The following is a 17,802-nucleotide window of genomic DNA, read 5'->3' on the forward strand; positions in this document are numbered from 1 at the left end:
GTTGTGACAGTTCCCAGATCTCCTTTTATTTCTGACCGATAACAGTCTCTTCTTCCTAAAGTCTTGTTGGGGTACTGATTCAGAGAGATACTGAATCCTCAACAGTTGAGGTCCACTGATCAGCCAGACATTTTAGAGCTGTGTTAGGAGAGTACTTTGCTTTGTGACAAGTGGGGAATCCTGTCCAGGATACTTTCAAACCCCAAAATTCACTAGTATCCCAACAGGTGAAGTGATACAAGGGGAAATGTTTGGGTGCTGGGAAGGGGGTGGCAGAGGGTTTTCCACTTGAAGAAGTCACACTGAAGATTTTAAAAAATAATAACAATAATAAAAGTTAAAAAAAATAACCTTTCGGAAACTGATCTTTCCTAAGAAGCAATACATATAAATGCCCATATTTGAGAAGACAGTATGAACCAAGAAGGTGTTCATAAATACGATTTCAAAAATAAAAAAAAAAATTGTGGTTGGTGTTACTGCAGATAAGCAATCAGTAAGTTTACTACATCAGCAGGCAAGAGGGAACTGTGTCAGCCTTTTTTCCTCACATTGAGTAGCTTTCAGGAAACTAGATGATTTTAAATGAGATTATGTATTTTGTAAAGGAGAGGAACATTCTGACAGACTGAATCCAGAGTGGTTCCAAAAGCAGTGACTATAGCAGTATTCAGAGTTTAGCCTAGTTTAACATAGTGTTATAGCAACTGTGCAGAGCTGCTTCTGCAGATTGTGTTAAACTAAGCTTAGCACTACTTCTGTCACCTCACTGGAGTCACTGGTCTTAGTCAAACCTCAGTAATGGTGCAGAATGTACTCTGCTTGTTACAGACAGACTGTGGCGTACAGATATTCAGTTGCAGTTTCTGGAAGTACAAACTTGGGGTTTGTTAGCATAAGCCATCATTCATTTCTGTTTGCTTTTTGCACAAGAACAAGGTCACTGTATTTCTTTTTCTGATTTTAAGTATACCGTACCTTCCCACCCCCTCATGTGATTTTGAAATTATTGCATAGTCCATTAAATACACCCGGAACACTGTATGGGTATGAACAGGAGTGGCTGGTTGTGAACATTACTGCTTGGCACAAGCAGCACGGATAATTACATTTAATTCAGCCAACGTGTCAAGCTGAGATCCCCTGAGATTTTGTCTCTAAGGAGGTACCAGACCAAATTCTTTGGTTCAGAGAAAGTCATAGGTTAGAGTGGGGTCAACTGTAATTTAAGCGTCTCTCAAGTTCCGCTGTGTGTCATTTTAACTAGTACAGCCCAGTATCAGGAGAATAAGCATATGAAGCAGTCTAAATGCAAGGACGTCTGAATTAATGTAAGGAGTCTGATATGCCCATATCTGCATCACTTCTGAATTTTGTCAGCTGCATAGTTTGCACTATGCTGGGATGCCACCATGTGCAGCCTAAGGCCATCTGGCATTGTAAAGCAATCCTAGAAACACCACTGTGGGGTCACAGCATCTGCAAATGATGAATTCCAAAGTGCTGCAACCACTTTCACTAAGATGTCAGCTAGTAAATATATTTCTCCCCTATTGGTATCTCTGATGTTAAGAGACTGCGCTTGACAAACACAGTAAAGATTTAAACCTCAGAAGGGAGAAAACCTATTTCAGTTTAAGGACCACCTTGGCCCTTGAACAAATGGGCATAAATGCATTATATATAAATTTAGTCTGAAGTTACCAGGAAGTTTTAAGCATTAGAAGGCATTTAGGCTTAGGATCAGCCTTCAATGGCAGCTACTGAAAGTACCCTGCCAAAGGACACATGGTCACAGCTGATCTAAAGGTCACTTAATAACCAAAACGGAAATTTCAGGAAAGGGTCCTGGGCTCACTGCTGCCACAAAACTGAAAAAATGCTTTTGGAGAAGGCCAAGGAGAACCCAACCTTCCTGGCAATATAAGGACTGCTGCCTTTGGGAAGGATGAGAAAGGGCCATGTACGTGCAAGGGAATGTGTAAGCTGCAGAAGAACCTGGGAGGTCCATACTCTCTCTAAGGACAGAGCAGCCAAACCACCAGCCCCTGCTTTCAAGGACAAGAGTGCTAGAAAGGGAACATGCACCCAAGGGTGAGCCTTGAAGCTCCTGAAGGAAGAGCTATCAGAGCCTGTGCATCCTTCAAGTCCCCAAGCCCACGGGCTGTGACCCCACAGCTGCCTGTTACACATCCGCAGGAGAAGGTCTAACCAGATGAGCAACAAGGCATGAAAGCAATTTTCTTTCTTTACTCAAATAGCGCAGGCTATTGCTGACACTGAATGGTCTTGAATCAGTAGTAAGGTGAAAATTTGTAACTTACAGAAAAATATGGCCACCTATTTGCTCTGAAACTGGAGTTTTAAGTACAGGAGGGATTTTGCCCTTTTTTATCATTAAACTGTATAATCTCATCTTTCTGTTAATCAAAATGCTGTGCTGATTTAACAGTGTCACTGTGTTCTGTGAAAAGCTTAAGATAGCTCTTTTATCACCAGCTAGAACACTAGTGACTTGAAATTAGTTGTATACATGTAGAGAAAAACAGACTGTCTGTCCCTCTGCCAGAACAAACAACTCATATTCATCTGACTGCATAGAGTAGGGGTAAGCAATCCTTAAGGAGGAAGAAGTTTTAGGATCTTAATAGCTGTGGTATGGCTGACTCAGCTTTTTGACATTTCCATTTAAAAAATAAAATATCTAGATAATCCCACCAGCTGAAAAGCAAACGAGGTCTGCAAGCAGTAAACCTCAGCCCTCAGTATGAGCTCAGGTCTGTGCCCCTTTTAGTCAGACTTGAAAATGTAGCGCGAGAAAGCTAGGTGAATAATTTGGGTTAGTGTGTATGTCTGGTTTTGTTTCACAGAGCAAGCAATTGTACTAAGGAAAGATAAACAAATAATTGGGGTTGGGGATACAAGCTCAAGGAGTCACCAGCTGCCTGCCTCTTGCACACACCTGCATCCATGCTGCCCGCCTTTGCATCCTGCCTGGGCTTTCTCTTGGAAAAAATAGAGGAAAGTGTATATTCTTTCTCTATCTTAATTGTTTCAGTTTAAGAAAACTGAAATAAACACAAGAAAAAATCCAATTCTATAAAAAGAAAAAAAAAAGTCTGTTGTCATAGCAACAGACCCCCCCACCCATCACCACTGTAGAGTCCCTCTGGGGCCCCGTGGTTCTCCAGCACGGAGAGAGCTCTCGCAGCCGGGGAGGGTTATTTTTACACCGATATTTCGGGAACTGCCGGGGGTCAGAGCCCAGCGGCTGCCCTGGGGTGGGGGCTGCAGCACAGCCACCCGCCCGCACCCCCCGCCCGAGGGACTGCCCCACGCGTGATCCCCCGGGGGCCGCCCCCGCCCCTCGCCCGCCCCCGCGCGGCTTCGCCATCGCCCTCAGGGCTGCGCCGGCGGGGAGGACATTGCATTGCAACGCACAAGCGCATTGCGTGGGGAGGACACGTTGCCCAGGACTAGGAAAGAAAAATGGATCAGTTTTTGCCACACACGCGAAGGGATCCAAGAGCTTCTGCCGGTTTTGTGAGCCCGTCCTCCCCAGAGTAGGGGAGGGCTTCATAAATTGGATCTAGGAAAGCAGCTCTGACAAGCGCTGGGATCAGTCAAAGCCCAAAGGAAAGTCCACACGGCCTATTATTTAATTTGTCACCAACATATGATGTTAGTCTGTGTCTAAAATTACCGGCCGTTATTTCTGCACCACACACATTATTCTTTATCAGTTGAGATTGTCCAAGTGTCAAACAACAGCTCGCTCAGTCAGGGTCACATCAGAGGCAAGAAGCAGCCTTTTCCGCAGCCCCTACCAGAAGTAAATCCAAACATCCAAACAGTACAAGGTATGTCCCCAACCCAGGGAGCATGAGGTACAAAGAGATACAAGAGAGCGGACTAAACACCAGCTAGAGGCCAGAACAAAACCATGTCCCTCTGAAAGTTTCATTGCATCTCTGTTACAAGCAGTCCATCCCAGCTACCCCATCCAAACAGCTCAACCGTGAAGCTGACACAGGCATTGGGGCTTCCCACATCTCCTGGGACCTGTACAGCGCATCCATGCTGACTGCTGCTTGTTTCATACCAGGTCATGGAGAGCCCAAGATCTTAGCAACCTGTTTGCTTGAGCATCTCCTGTCATTTTAAGAGACTTGCCCTTTCCCCGTGCACCGCTCAGCTCACATTCGTAAAGCATTCTCTATGTCCTTAAGTAGCAGTTGCCATTAAATGAGAAATATTCGTTATCACTGCATAGCAATCTCAACACAACAGAAAGTTGTTACCTGCATGCAACCGTGGGACAGATAGTAAGAAACATAATAAATGTTTTCTAAATACAGGTGCCCTTTTCCTTGCAGGAAACTTACTTCTGCTTTTTAGCAATGGGCTAATGACCCAGAAACTTCAAAGACAGCAAGTGTACCCCATCACCAATCTCGAAAGGTTTGGCAGGACAGAAGAGTTTTGTAGCAGATTCCCAGCACATTTAAGGTTCACTGGTGAAATATTTAAAACGACGTTTTAGCCAGTCCTCTGCAGGAATACTAGCATCACGGTGTTATGCATAGATAGCATAATTTTTTGCCCCATTTTGGGGCTAGTCTTCATATAGGTAAATCCTGACATCAGTAATTTCATTCCTGCTCAACACTCTGGAGTTCTGGTTATCTCTCACCATCTAATGGTTTCCAACTGTCTCCATAACCTCAAAGTAATGAGTTTACATTTATTTAGGATGTATGGAGAGGTTTAAAAATTAACTGTTGTTATTTTGTTCACTTTTCAAATAGGATAATTGCATTAAAACAACTACTTCCTACTTATTCCAGTTATCAACATCATTTTCCTTTTCTAATCTCAGCAGAAAACAAGAAAGGTCATCCAGAAGAGAGCAGCAGTTTATTTTGCATCTTGCCTCTCTGACTCAGTACTATCATATTAGAGATCTCAAATAGCCAGGTGTCCGCATCAGGAATATTAAAGTTCATGTTAAACTGAAAAAAATAGAGATACACCTACCCTTTCCAAACAGCAGGTCTGCACAGGGCTAACATCAGATGGCAGTGGCCGAGGCCGCCTATTAGTACCACTTACTGCAGATCCAGGTGAGATCACTTGAAGTGAAGGGAGCAAGGGTAATTTTCTGCCACTTATCAACCTCCTGATCTTAGCAGCGATTGGGGCTGAATAGCATAGAGGAGTGAAAGTTACTCTAATGTGCGCAGGCTGTGATTATTCCTAAGGCTCTGCCATCTGCAGCAAAATCCTCCTCTCCCCTTCAGGGCTTCTTTCCTTTCTGTGCAGCTCAAGGGGAGCAGCCAAGGCCCAAGGAGCTGGCCTTGAGTCTTGCCCTTTCCAGTGTTTACAGTGGTGAATGAACACACAAGCATTTAGCAACAGTGCTAATTTCTTGTCTTCTTTGGCAACGTAACACTTTGTTGCATTCCAGAAAACTCTACGTATTTCTTACACCCGTAGCATCCATTTTCTTGTCACAGACTCGCGTGGCTGCTGTGAAGGATTTGGCTGCGCGCTGGCTGTTAGTGTCAGCAGCTGTCATGCAGCAAAAGCTACCTTTGACTCTTTTATTACAAGTCCTAGGCATGTCTGGAGTTAGGCTGAGGGAGACAGTTTAGGATCTGTGGCGTGCTCTTTGCTTGCAGGTATAGAAATATATCTTACTGTTCTGCACCACCAAGTGGCCAGATTGAGCAGATATTGCAAGACACCTTTGGATCCAGGCTTACTGCATTAACACAGATGGGTTTGGCTATGTTATGGAAGTTCGTATGGCCCCAACTACCAACTAGGAAAAAAAAGCATTTGAATATAAAGCCTCATGTTTTGAAAGGAGTGTCACATTTTCTCCAGCATCCCCTAAGGTGTTCCTGAAGGTGTATTGTCAGAACTACTTCAGTTCTCATGTCAAACGGAGCTCTTTGGTGGGCTATCACCTGAAACTCAGGCATGTTTTAAGTATTGTGAATTAGTAATTCAAAACTGACAGATGGTTCTGTAAATATGAGGCCAATATTTCTGTATGTCACATGAAGTGATTGTGTCAGAAGTAGGAAGAGAATGAACATATCTTTGTTCTTTACCATTAGAGTTTAATCCCAATATCTCTAAAAACTATAAAAAACCCCATGGCATTTCATCCAGAAAAATGCATAACATGGTCTAAATGGGAGCTATTTTCCCATTCTTTTGCACCCTATGTTCCTTGTGCTCGGGAAGGTTCAAAGTTGAACTCTTAAGTAGTCACTCTAGAGATACAAATCAGAGCGAGGTCTGTTGCTGGCCAACATCACTTGTCCAAAATCTCCACATGACGTAACAGCTGATCCCAATTGGCCTGCACTGAAACCCCTTCCATCCAGCTCTTCACAAGCTCCCATTTCCCCAGGACCTGTGATTGCAGAAGATGGGAAGAAGGACCTACTCTGGCCCTTACATGCTGCTGAAATACTAATATGTTGTGTATATACTATCCTAAGTCATATATAGTATACATAATATACTAATATGCTCTATTTCATACACAGCCATGTTCATAACATGATGAGAGAAAAAGATGTTAATGAGTTTGGTCACTGGCTGAGGATCTTAAGTAATAATTTCATAAATAGTATTTCTTTAAATAATATTTTACTGAAGTCTCATTTCAGAGTGTCTCATGCACCCATAAGTCTCTTACTGAAAGTCTTTGTGACCTGGATTTTTATGGGCCGCATGGATAGGTACTCACTGGGAGTCAGGAACTCAGCTCAGTGCTTTATGCCTTCAGTATTTCAGTGGGAGCCTGCCTAAATCTCAATTGGTCCTTTGGTTTCTGAGTGTTTAGGTTGCTAAATATTCTTCAGTGCCCAGCTCTGTAACCATATTCAGACAGAGTAATTTCACCTGTGTCCCTGCGTCTGGAAATTCATAGTTCCCAATTGCATGTGTCACTTTGGTTCTGTGAACTGAGCTTTGGAGGCCTTCAAAGAAAACGCTCTGTCTTGGGCACATTTGGGGTTGGACATAGGCCATCCACATAGAGCCTTAATGCTTGTGTTTCTTTTGAAAGTGGAATTTTTTAAGTCCCTCATAAGCCCCAAGGTCACAGCAGCAAGCATCGGTCCTGACCTGTGCGTGCTCCCCGATGGCTGCGAAGCGGAGAAGAAAAATTGGGATGGAGGCACTCGAAAGGCTCGGAGGGGTTTTATGTGAGGGCCTTGCCATTCCTGATGTAATGCTCGGCAATACGGGAGAAATCCAGCAGGGATAAAAGCAGATGTTGAAAAACTAAACAGGAATGCTTGAAATGTGCTTCTTATTATTTAAATAAGAACAAATTAAGAGGAAAGAATAAAGAGGAAAGGCATTTGTCTCGAGTGCAGCGATGCCTGGAGACCTCTGCCACGATCAGAGCGACATTGTGCTGAGCGCGCTGCGAAGAATTAGCAAAAGATTGCGCCAGGAGGACTCACACACTAAATAGGTAAATCAGTCAAATATGATCGTCCGCATTTTACAGCGATGTTGAGAAACAGAGAAAGATGAAGCGACTTGTCTGAGAATTGATTCCAGATTTGCCCAGGGCTCTGCGCGCATCTCCACCTTCCATAGCAGTGCCACGCTGGGCGAAGGAAGCGTTGGCTACCACCGAGGAGCGGGAGGTCACAGATTGGATGTCGTCTTGTGCTGCCGGTGGGATGGATCCTCGCTTCGCCGGTCCGCAGCCTGCAGTAGGGGTGGCAAAGCCCGCTGCGGGTGTCTGTGTACCCGACTGATTGCGTCCCACCCGGGGCAGCGCTCCCGCAGTGGCAGGCAGCAACAGGCTGATGCTTGGGGTTAAGGATTTGCCAGTTTTAATCTTTGAAATGACAGCATTTGGAGGGTACTATTTCTATAGGACCCCAAATTGTAAATGACCACTTACAAATGTCCTTTGACTCCAAAATAGATGAGGCTTTAGTGCTTGAGAATTGCTCTAGATTTAGATTGGAAGTCCCTTCTTTCTGACGAGGTGGCCTCAGGAGGCCACCACCACTTGCGTGCACTGCTAGGGACTGCAGTACCCGCTACCGCATTGTCACGGGAGCCGGAAGCTTTGTGGGCCAACCTCCAGTAGACCAAAGATACAGAATAACGTGACAGGTTTGTCTTCCCCCATTTTTGTGCCGCGTGCTTATTTCCTTTTACACCTCAGGACACAGTGACCGTCTTTCCCCAAAACCATCGCTGGCATTGGGTCAAGTAGGCAGTGCTGGATGCTTTGCTCACCTTCTCTGTTTCATTCATAGGATCCATATGTCATTCCTGGGATTAAACCCCGGCACCATTTGGAGTCAATGAGAGTTTTGCCAATGATTTTCAGGGCAATGAGGATTTCATCCTTTGTTCGTCCTGTGCCGGCTGGGCTAACGATGTTCAATTAGAAACTGCTCTTTGTTCTAGTGCAGTCAAGAGGATTTTTGCCAATGATTTGAATGAGCATTGGATAAAGCTTATGGCTAAATCCAGTCCTTATGCAGAAATCCACAGATCCTACTGAATTGCTTTCCTCCCAGTGAAATTAATGGGAGCTGTATGAGAACATCTAAGGGAAGATTTAGTTCCTGTTTGTAACAATATGTTACCCCCTGATACTGGGCCTGCTTTGAAATGTTTATTGTTAAATCCATGTATTTTTGGTTATATCTCATTAAGAACATAATACAGCCTTGGAAAGTACATTCTGAAAGGGTATTACAACAGGATTGGGATTACTGTTTGTGAGACACTTTTAACTAGGGGGAAATTTCAAATTCAATTTACAGTAATGTCAAAGCACAATTAATATATAGGCAATGATAAGGGGAACACGCAGAAGTACACATTGATAGCACTACATCAACAAATAAACTTTTGGTGTTAGTAATTAGGTACACAAGATTATTATATGTTTAATTGACTAAAGTGACAATTTGGAATTATATCTAGTCACATTTAATTGGATTTGGAATCTCTAGAGGAAAGGAAACGGAGAGCAGTGCAGAGAGGCAGCCATAAAAGCAAACCGATTTTCTAAAGTCTGTTAAGACTCTGCATTAATATCCATTGCACAATAGTTTTTTAATATCCCTCAGTCTAGAAAGAGTAATGCAATGATTGTCACAGACAGTGGGAGTACTAAAGCATACTCAATCAGGTAGCAAGATAGCTGATTACTTTTGGTTTGGAGGTTTTTTTTAAGATATAGTTTAATCAAAAGTGAACTATGTCTGAGTTTGCCATAGACAAGTGATATTCTCAGACTGCCAAGCTACAGGGTGTTATACGTGTTGATGCTGTCCTAGAAGAAATGCACTTACATATATTTTACCCAGAAATACTTTAAAGCAAAAAAAAAGAAAAGCCAGACTAAAATATTGTATAGCAGTCATTAAATATTTGCTCAGATTAAAATATGGAAAAGCTATTAAAAGAAAATGTAGGGTTGTTTGCTTGCAGATAGTTTAATTAGCTCAAAAATGTTTACTAATGTTTGTCTTAAAGTTGGACAAAGACTGAGAGTTATGTGTAATCTTTTGATACAAACCTCATGTTACACTCTTTTAATATTACCTCCTTTAAATACTGCTATATACATCCTTCTCTCCCTGTATGCTCATTTATTCTGCTTTTGTCATCAGGAGCGCCATGATTGCTGACTATATGTACTGGCTGACAGGAGGCACTGAGCAGCATATAAGCAAGCTCATCAAACTGTATTGGCAGGTAAAAATTGATAGCCCAATGAGGAAGGAGGTGCCCATCTCACCATTAAGACCAAAATGAAGGATTACTGCTTAAAAGACTGGCGACAAAGGTAGCTCTTGGGCATATCAATCAACAGGACACTATATTGTACTACCGTATTTATAATGAAGTAGATTTTCTTGGACTAATTTTAAGGGCAAAATTCAAGGTTGTTAACCCTTGGCTCATACTTCAATTTTATGGACTGCTATAAAATTTAATTCTGGATACTGCATAGTCCCCGAAGCTATTTTTTGTGAAGTCTTGCTACCTTAGTGACACTCTCCTTTCGCAATTTGCATGATACTAATCCTTTGACACCTTTCCAAACTCTTCAACCGGAAGGGGAGGAAAAAATGACTGTAACGAATGGTCTCAGAGGAACCTAAAGTGCTCTGTGAAGGATGGCTGGGTAAGACCTTGGTCTACAAAGACTACTTACGTGGGGAGGAGACCATTGACTTCAATGAGACTCGTCTCTTGAGTGATACTTATTTGAGATGGCTGTTCAGCCACATCAGCACAAATTTAAGTTTAAGGGTACCCCCTTCTGCTCTGAGGAGAGCTCTCACACACTTGGAGGTGAATGGATGCTAGATCTTTTGCTGGAAGAGGCTTATTGCTGCAGGATCTTATGACTGCCCGTGGTGTTCCAGCCTCCACGGCCCTGGTTTCAATGCAACCAAAGTGCATTTCAGAGGGACTGCAGCGTTTGGGCCTCAGGCGGTGGACGATCCTTCTGCCTCCCAGAGTGGACCTGGCCCTCAGGTCCTCCTTGTCCGTACAAGGAATTTAATGGTACTAGGAACAATATATGTCCTTTGCGATAATATTTCAGAGTCTGATTCTGATCCCATTTATTTTGGGTTTATTCTGTGAGAACATCTGTGACGTGTACTGCATGTGAAATGGTGCAAAATATGTTTGACATAAGCCAGACTAATAAAGATCAGAATCTGGTCTTTTACCTTCACTCACAGAGTAAATTCTTCCTTTTTAAAACTATTATTAGTTGCATTCTTATTGGTAAAATGGAATAAATTTCAGTCCTGGGAGCTGCTGAATTTCAGTACTGCTGTGAGTGCAAAGTGCATCTCATTCAGAGAATTTACCCACTGGGCCAGTGTTTGCAGTGCCTGTGAACTTTATTATATGCTTTCCAGCAGAGAATTTCTTCTGTACAGAACAGTTTGATTTTTTTCACCACTGGGTCAAACTTTTTTAAAATCTTGAGTTCACAAAGAGGTTTTATGAAGGGGTTGTTTCTTCGAATGGAATGTCTTTTTTTGTCTCTTAACACTGGTATCCATTGACTTCCCTTCTTGATGTCGTGGACATGAAGCTTCAAAGAGTAAACCTTTAAAGGAGGAGCTGTCATAGCTGTCCTCTTCCCCAGCGGTTCAGACGGTCCTGCTAGGTAACAGGGCCGAAAAAGTGACATGAAGGACAAGATTCATCACGATGCCTCCTCACAGAGTCTAAATCAGAAGCTGTGGTTGGGAGAAGGTGGGAATGAACCAGACCAGAAGTGGGGCTACTGAATTGCTTCCAGCCATTAGCGTCATCATACAACATTAGCATCATCATACAAAATGATTTTGGCCATGATAGGACTCTGGTTCATCTCTGCTTCAGTCCAGAGCTCACAGCTCATTTCTCTTCCTGACAGAGAGCTCGTGCGTGGGCCTCCCTGGACCCCCGTGGTACCGAGAGGCACCACCATGCTGTTTGTGCTCCGTTCCCGCTCCTCCTCTGCCTTTCGCCTGAACCTGAGCAGCTGTCATCTTTGTCTGCAGAAACTTTGAAATGTCAGTAGAGATCTCACCATTTGTTTGATCCCCCACCGTGCTTGATTTTCACTGGGAGACAGAGATTGCTCTGCAATTTTGTGCCTTTTGTGCCTATGCCTTAGCGTGGGCTGGGCTAAGGATTCAGCGGTATCTATATGCTGACACACACGCAGTAGAGGCAGCTGGGTGCCCAGTACCGCTCCCACTCAAGTTAATAGCTAGCACTTAAGAAACGCTGTTCATGAAGATATATCCCCAGCACCAGTAAGAACCTTTCCCTTCCCGAGCTGATGAGTTCTGTGCACTCAGCATCAGGGGTGGCTTCAATGGCATTAGAGCACACAGCAACAATTATGCAGTACGGTGTAGCATGTGACATTGCACTGGGACTTTCCACCACAGAGAGACGAAGCAGAGGTAACATAATCTTTTTTATTAATATTCTCTCTATTTCACGGTGTAAAGCTGAAAATAACTTGTCACGACTGTACACGGTCATGTGCCTTTGTAACCAAAGCAACAGCTATTGATGCACGCTTTTCTTGCTAACTACTCCTCTGCCCCAGAACTTGCTAGCGTTGGCTCACAACCGTGAGCAAAATTTTCTGAGGAGGAAGGGAATAGATGGTGAACAGGACAGTTTGTTTTTTACTTTTGTGAAGAAAGATTTTTAGATTAGATATGTCACTCTCTGCTTTGATCCACTGGGTTATGTATATAATTTTCTGGTGTGTCATTGACTACTTTTGTTTCTTCTTTTCATGATTCTTTTAACTGTTGGAAAAGGCTTTTCCTCCTCACAGCCTGTCTTCTACTTCTTTCATAGCTTCAAAAGGTTGTACAGACCACTGGAATCCTTCAGCTGATGTCTTTACTGCAAGAAATTCAGGCCCTTAATTCACATCTGCAAAGCTCTTTGGTTTTTATGCTTCTGTTTTTTCTCTCCTGATCTAATCTCATGCTCAAAGGAGTCTTTAGCTTGTATCTCCTTTGGTTTTCTTCTCCTAATTTTGGTTTTATGCTTTCCTTTGAACTTCTTCTATCCCGGACATCAACTGCCAGGAGTCCTCTTTCTTCAAAACTCTTTTTAAAACATCCTCAAATCCCTTCCCTCCCCATTATTACCTTTTACATATTCCTTCTTCTTCAGCAGTGATCTGTTCCATGTGACTGTGTACCTCCTCTTAGGCACACTGCAAGGTTTGTACTGTCAGATTTTTAAGGCCAGATGGGCTCACATTGACGAATTATCTGCGTTCCTGCATAAAAACACCCCAGAATTGCACCCTTACCTTCCTGCATCGGTGCCAAAGGAGGAAAGCAGAGACTAATTTTGAGAAAGTTATGCAATTCCCACTTAAATAGTTTGATAATAGAATATTTACCATAACCCATCTAAAAGATGATCTGTAACATGGTTTTCCCCTGTTTTTCCCCCAGTTTACAAGCTGGGATCTTACTTGTCCAGTCCAAACTTCCAGCAATTTGTATTATGCATTCATTTCTGAAAGCTTAAAGATCCTTCAGTGCTTGTTATCTTCTCCCTGTATATGTACCTATGGATCATGATCAAGGCAACTTTAAATATTCTTTTTGATTAGCTTTTTGATTAGCTTTCTTTGATTATCCCCTTTAAAGTAAATCATCTATTTCTGGATCTTCTGTACAGTGATATGTGATACCTAATGCCCTGTGTTGGTTTTGAATATTAATACCCGCCTTCCATTCCACTCTTGAGATAAAGGTATAATGCTGATGAGAGGTGAAAAAGTAATTTGCAATGGATAATATTATTCAGTAAGTTGGGCCTTTTTCTCAGTTCAAATATTTTATTCCATGGATTGAAAGTATCCATTCCAAGTTAAGACATAATCAAATGGATGGGCTTTTTTTCATAACGTACTACAGAATATGCACTGGATGATTTGTGTATTGGCTATTAGATTAAAAATAGGTGAGTTAAATAGAATTCATCACAATAAATAATAATGTGAGAGTTATTACATGTATTATGGTAGACATTTGCAGAGTGGTAGCGGCAAGACAAAGTTTAAACCTACTTATTACTACAGTCAGGTCAGCTCCCTAGCATTTATTGTCAATGCAATTTCTCAGCTGGTAATAGCAAAACAAACAATAGACTTGAGATATTTCATCCCATAGAAAGAGTCCCTCTCCAAACTGTCCAGTTTTACTCACACCTTTGTAAACTATTTCCACGGGCTAAAAACTGTGCAATATACTCTGGATGTTTCATTCCATGAGTAAAAACATATCACACCCATACTACAATGTCAAAAATGCCCGACGTTGTCAAACATGAACTTTGCAAATATCTTGGAAGTCACAGCCTGATTTCACCAATATCTGGCACAGCCATCTTAGTATAAAGTGCCTTTAGTACCTAATTTATAAGCATCTCAGGCTTAACTCATTAGCACACTACAAATTCAATTGCTTTTATTATTCCATTGTGAAAACCATGTGGCCTATTTTACACTGAAGGTTCGGCTCTAGCAGCCGTTATCCGCTTACATCCAAAGTCAATCCCATCTAGCCAAAGTCTTACACTAAGTGCCGTTGCACCAGCAATGCATACGTTGCAGAAACTAACAGAACCCCAGGAAGGCATTTCAAAACTTGTGGGTTCATATCTATACATTTCCATAACCATCTGTACTCCAGGCCTTAATTCCATGTTTGCTACAGCTCAAATGGAGACCTTTAATTTGCATTGAAGCCAAACTGGGCTTTTAGCTTTAGTTCCAGTTCAACCCCAGTGTTTTGGCCAAGGTTGCAGCCATCACAGAGCTGCTCTTAGCACATTGGAAACACTGGCGCTGTGACTGCTGCACACAGAGCTCACAAACTTGTGTTTCTGGGAATATTTCTGTCAGCTAAACTCAACGTCACAGAGAAAGCTTCCAGTAGCACGTGCATTGGCTGACATGGAGGTTTGGGTATTCAGACATTTGTTTTCTCTCTCGTGGCTGTTATGAACATCAGGTGCTTCCATTTAAAAAATCTGGGCTGTTGCAAGCACAGAGCAATACACACATCACACAATTAAAGCAAATGATAACCCAGCCCTGCAAGGTGGCTGAACACCTACGGTGCGGCGATGAACGCTGTCAACTCCTTTAGAGCTCAGCTTAATCTCACACCTTGCGGGGTGACAATCCAAGGCAAGAAAGTTAAAAGGAAAAAGCTCTTGGTAGCCAATACCTCCTCCACAGTCTCAGCCGGTGACGAGGCCCGTCAGCCGTCCTGCGTGCTCATGCTTGACCCGTGTCCTGCTATGGAGCGTGAGGTTTCCAAGCTGGCAAGGGCAGGGATGTTTTGCAATCCTCCTAATGGAATGACTGATAGGAGCTGACAGGCAGCCTCTCTGGGCAGCCTGGCCATCATATCACTGAGAAAATGTATTTCTCATTAATTCTTGAGGCTATTTTAGCAGATCGTGCTGTGCCACACTTCACTGCAGAAAAGTCCCTTCTTTAATCAAATCTGGGGGAAAACCCCATTGAGGTCAACGGCTGTTGTGTGTACAGGCAGAAGTAAGTGCCTAATATGCGTAAGTCCGTATTGCCTCAGAGGTTTGTGGAGCTTGTTGCTGCTTTAAGAATTAATTTTGAATTTTCTCATGTCAGAAAAGAGATAACATTTCTCTTATCCTTCTTCATAAAAACCAATAGGTAATCCTCCCTCTTCTGTTTCTATGGCCATTTTGAAGGACAACACTTGCCTTGAAGCACTGAGCTTTTCATTTTCTGGAAGAAAATTGGGATGTAATGATTTTCCTCATCCTGCACATCAGAAGAACAGAAGGATTTTGGCCCATAAGCAGGAAAATCAATTCATTCTTAAGACACTGCACTGGTATCCAGATGATCTCAGTGCAGCTTCTGACCAGTTCATGGGTTTCCTATGTTCTCATTGCATCATGGCTGAAGCAACTTGTTAAAATTAAAATTATTAACATTTTTTCAGGGTAGAATGGGCCTCTTCCTATGTATGCCATTTCAGGGATTCAGACCAGTCTGGCTTTGGAATACACTATTTGTAAGGCATAACGCTCAGCTGCAAAAATCAGCTCCATCCTGCTCTCAGGTACACTACTAAAAAGATGGAGTAATTGAAAACTGGATTGAGAAGGCAAATAAAATAACATAACAGAGAGTTTCTATCATCTCTGATTTGGGAGCTTTTTATTGCTGTCGTTATTGCTGATATTTCCATTCCAGAAACAGTTCTACATGTACAAACCCAAGGAATTTAACATTTTTCTTGTATTCTTTCTTCTTTAATAATATCTACCTCCACATATTTTCTACCTACTTCTATTTTTCTGGTACCAGATCATTCATGGTAGAATAATTGTTGCTTGAATCATACTTATATTTACATGATAAGAGGAGTTGTTAGTTTAAATGTCACAATTATTAAAACAGATAGATTAATTGTCTCTAATTTCAGGAAAGCTGGGTTTATTTAATACCAGCTGAATGTAATAGGCAACACATACCTTGCTGTAGTTGGTAGCTGTTGAAATCCCAATATGAAACAAAATACCAACCCAATTAGGGTTTTAACTGTTAACAAAGGCCCATAAATCATGTCTCAAAGATGTTCAACAGGAACAACCTGGGCAGCAAAGCTCCAGACCATTTAAAAAACCCTACGGGGCAGCTGAGAAGTAATGTGCAGATTTCACAAGTAGAATTTTCAATTGATTCTGGCTTTTACTGGGTTGCAAAGCAGAGCTTTAAGATTTACAAAAGAAACCTGAGAAGTCACTGTAGAAAACCAGCCATTTTGTGCTGTTCTCAGGCCCTTATTGTTCCTTCAAGTTGCAAAGGTCCTTAAGAAGTTACACATTCATTATTCTTTTCCCTTTTTTTGTATACCATCTTCTTTCTTCGGGGAGATGAAGCTACAGGCAGGAGTTTGTGCTGTTCCCAGGATCATTACTGGTTACGTGGCTTTCCATCTGCACATCTGCTCTTGAAGAACTACAGAGGACATCACACAAAAAAAGATAAAGTCACTTTTCAGAAACATCTCTGTATACAGTCAACTTGTCTTCTACTAAATTAGCAGCCATTCAGCCGCATAAAGTAGTTTGCTATTGCAATGACTCAGGCATGATTTTTCGCTGCCCCTTTGAACAGTGCTGTCCATTTTACAGGCTAACCACATCAGTCACCATCTCTGGCTGTCTGATTCATCTCTTCACATTTAAGTCAAGTTCCCACAATGAGTTGAGCTCAGTGCTAGGAAGGATTGACATCTCCTTCAGTTAGTTTCTGCATTTTAGTTTCCTTTTTCTTGTTTTTTTAATTTGTTTTTCTCTTTTTGGGCTAAAAGCCCTGAAAAGCCGCTACAGCAAGTATCCCGCATTTCTCCCAGGAATATTTCCTAGCCAAGGTCGCTCCCGGTCTCTCAAGCACTTGCCTGAATCACCAGATGGGTGCAGCATCCAGGTGTTGTCCAGTGGCTCTGACTACATTCACATAAACCTTGAGCTCTGCCTGTCTGAGTTAAGATGTCCCTCTGAGCCCAGGCTACCAAAGCTGTTCAACTAGCACTGTTTATAATCCCCTTTCACAAAAAAAAACCCTGCTGTTTAAACTGCGACCCATTCCCGACATGGCAGGAGCCGTGCGGAGCTGACCCAACACCCGCTGAGGACTTGTGATGGCGAAAGGCTTCTCCCAGCACTGGAAGGACAGTCCTGCTGCTCAGAGCAGTCACAGTGAATTGCCTTATTACAATTAGGGGATTTCTCACCGTGAAAACTCTCTTATCCTTAAGAAAGGGGCAATATTAACAAAACTGGTTAAAAGCTATGTTTTTTGGCCAATAGCTTCATGTAGAGCATAATTGGCCTGTTCACAGGGGCGGTTCTTTGATGTTTGCGTCCACTACCTCACTGCCCCGTTGCGGATTTATGTCTGCCTCTGCCACCGTGCCAAGGAAGCGTCTCTGCACCGCAGCGAGCTGGGTGGCCGGGAGCCTGCCGGCATGGCACGGCACGTCAGTCACGCTGACTATCCACGGGAGCTCGGCTCGCTCCGCTGGACCGGCTCTGCTCCCTTTGCAGTGTCTTGGGGGGTCACGAGACCCCAGCTGGGGCAGGTGGCCCAGACCAGGGGCCCCCTCTGCAGGGAGGCTTGGAGCTAGAGCTCCTGCCCGGTGCCGATACACAGGGTATGTGTATGATGGCAAC

General features: G+C 42.8%; 1 protein-coding gene across 1 annotated transcript in view; it reads left to right on the forward strand.

The window, feature by feature from the left end:
• SPATA16 (spermatogenesis associated 16) overlaps positions 1 to 17,802 on the forward strand; it is an 81,171-nt gene that overhangs the window by 28,271 nt on the left and 35,098 nt on the right. Inside the window, exon 4 of the mRNA XM_075157659.1 lies at positions 9,678 to 9,762. Coding sequence (XP_075013760.1) covers positions 9,678 to 9,762 — 85 coding nt within the window. The remainder of the gene's footprint in view (positions 1 to 9,677; positions 9,763 to 17,802) is intronic.

This window comes from Calonectris borealis, chromosome 9 (assembly GCF_964195595.1).
Source record: "Calonectris borealis chromosome 9, bCalBor7.hap1.2, whole genome shotgun sequence".
NCBI lineage: Eukaryota > Metazoa > Chordata > Aves > Procellariiformes > Procellariidae > Calonectris > Calonectris borealis.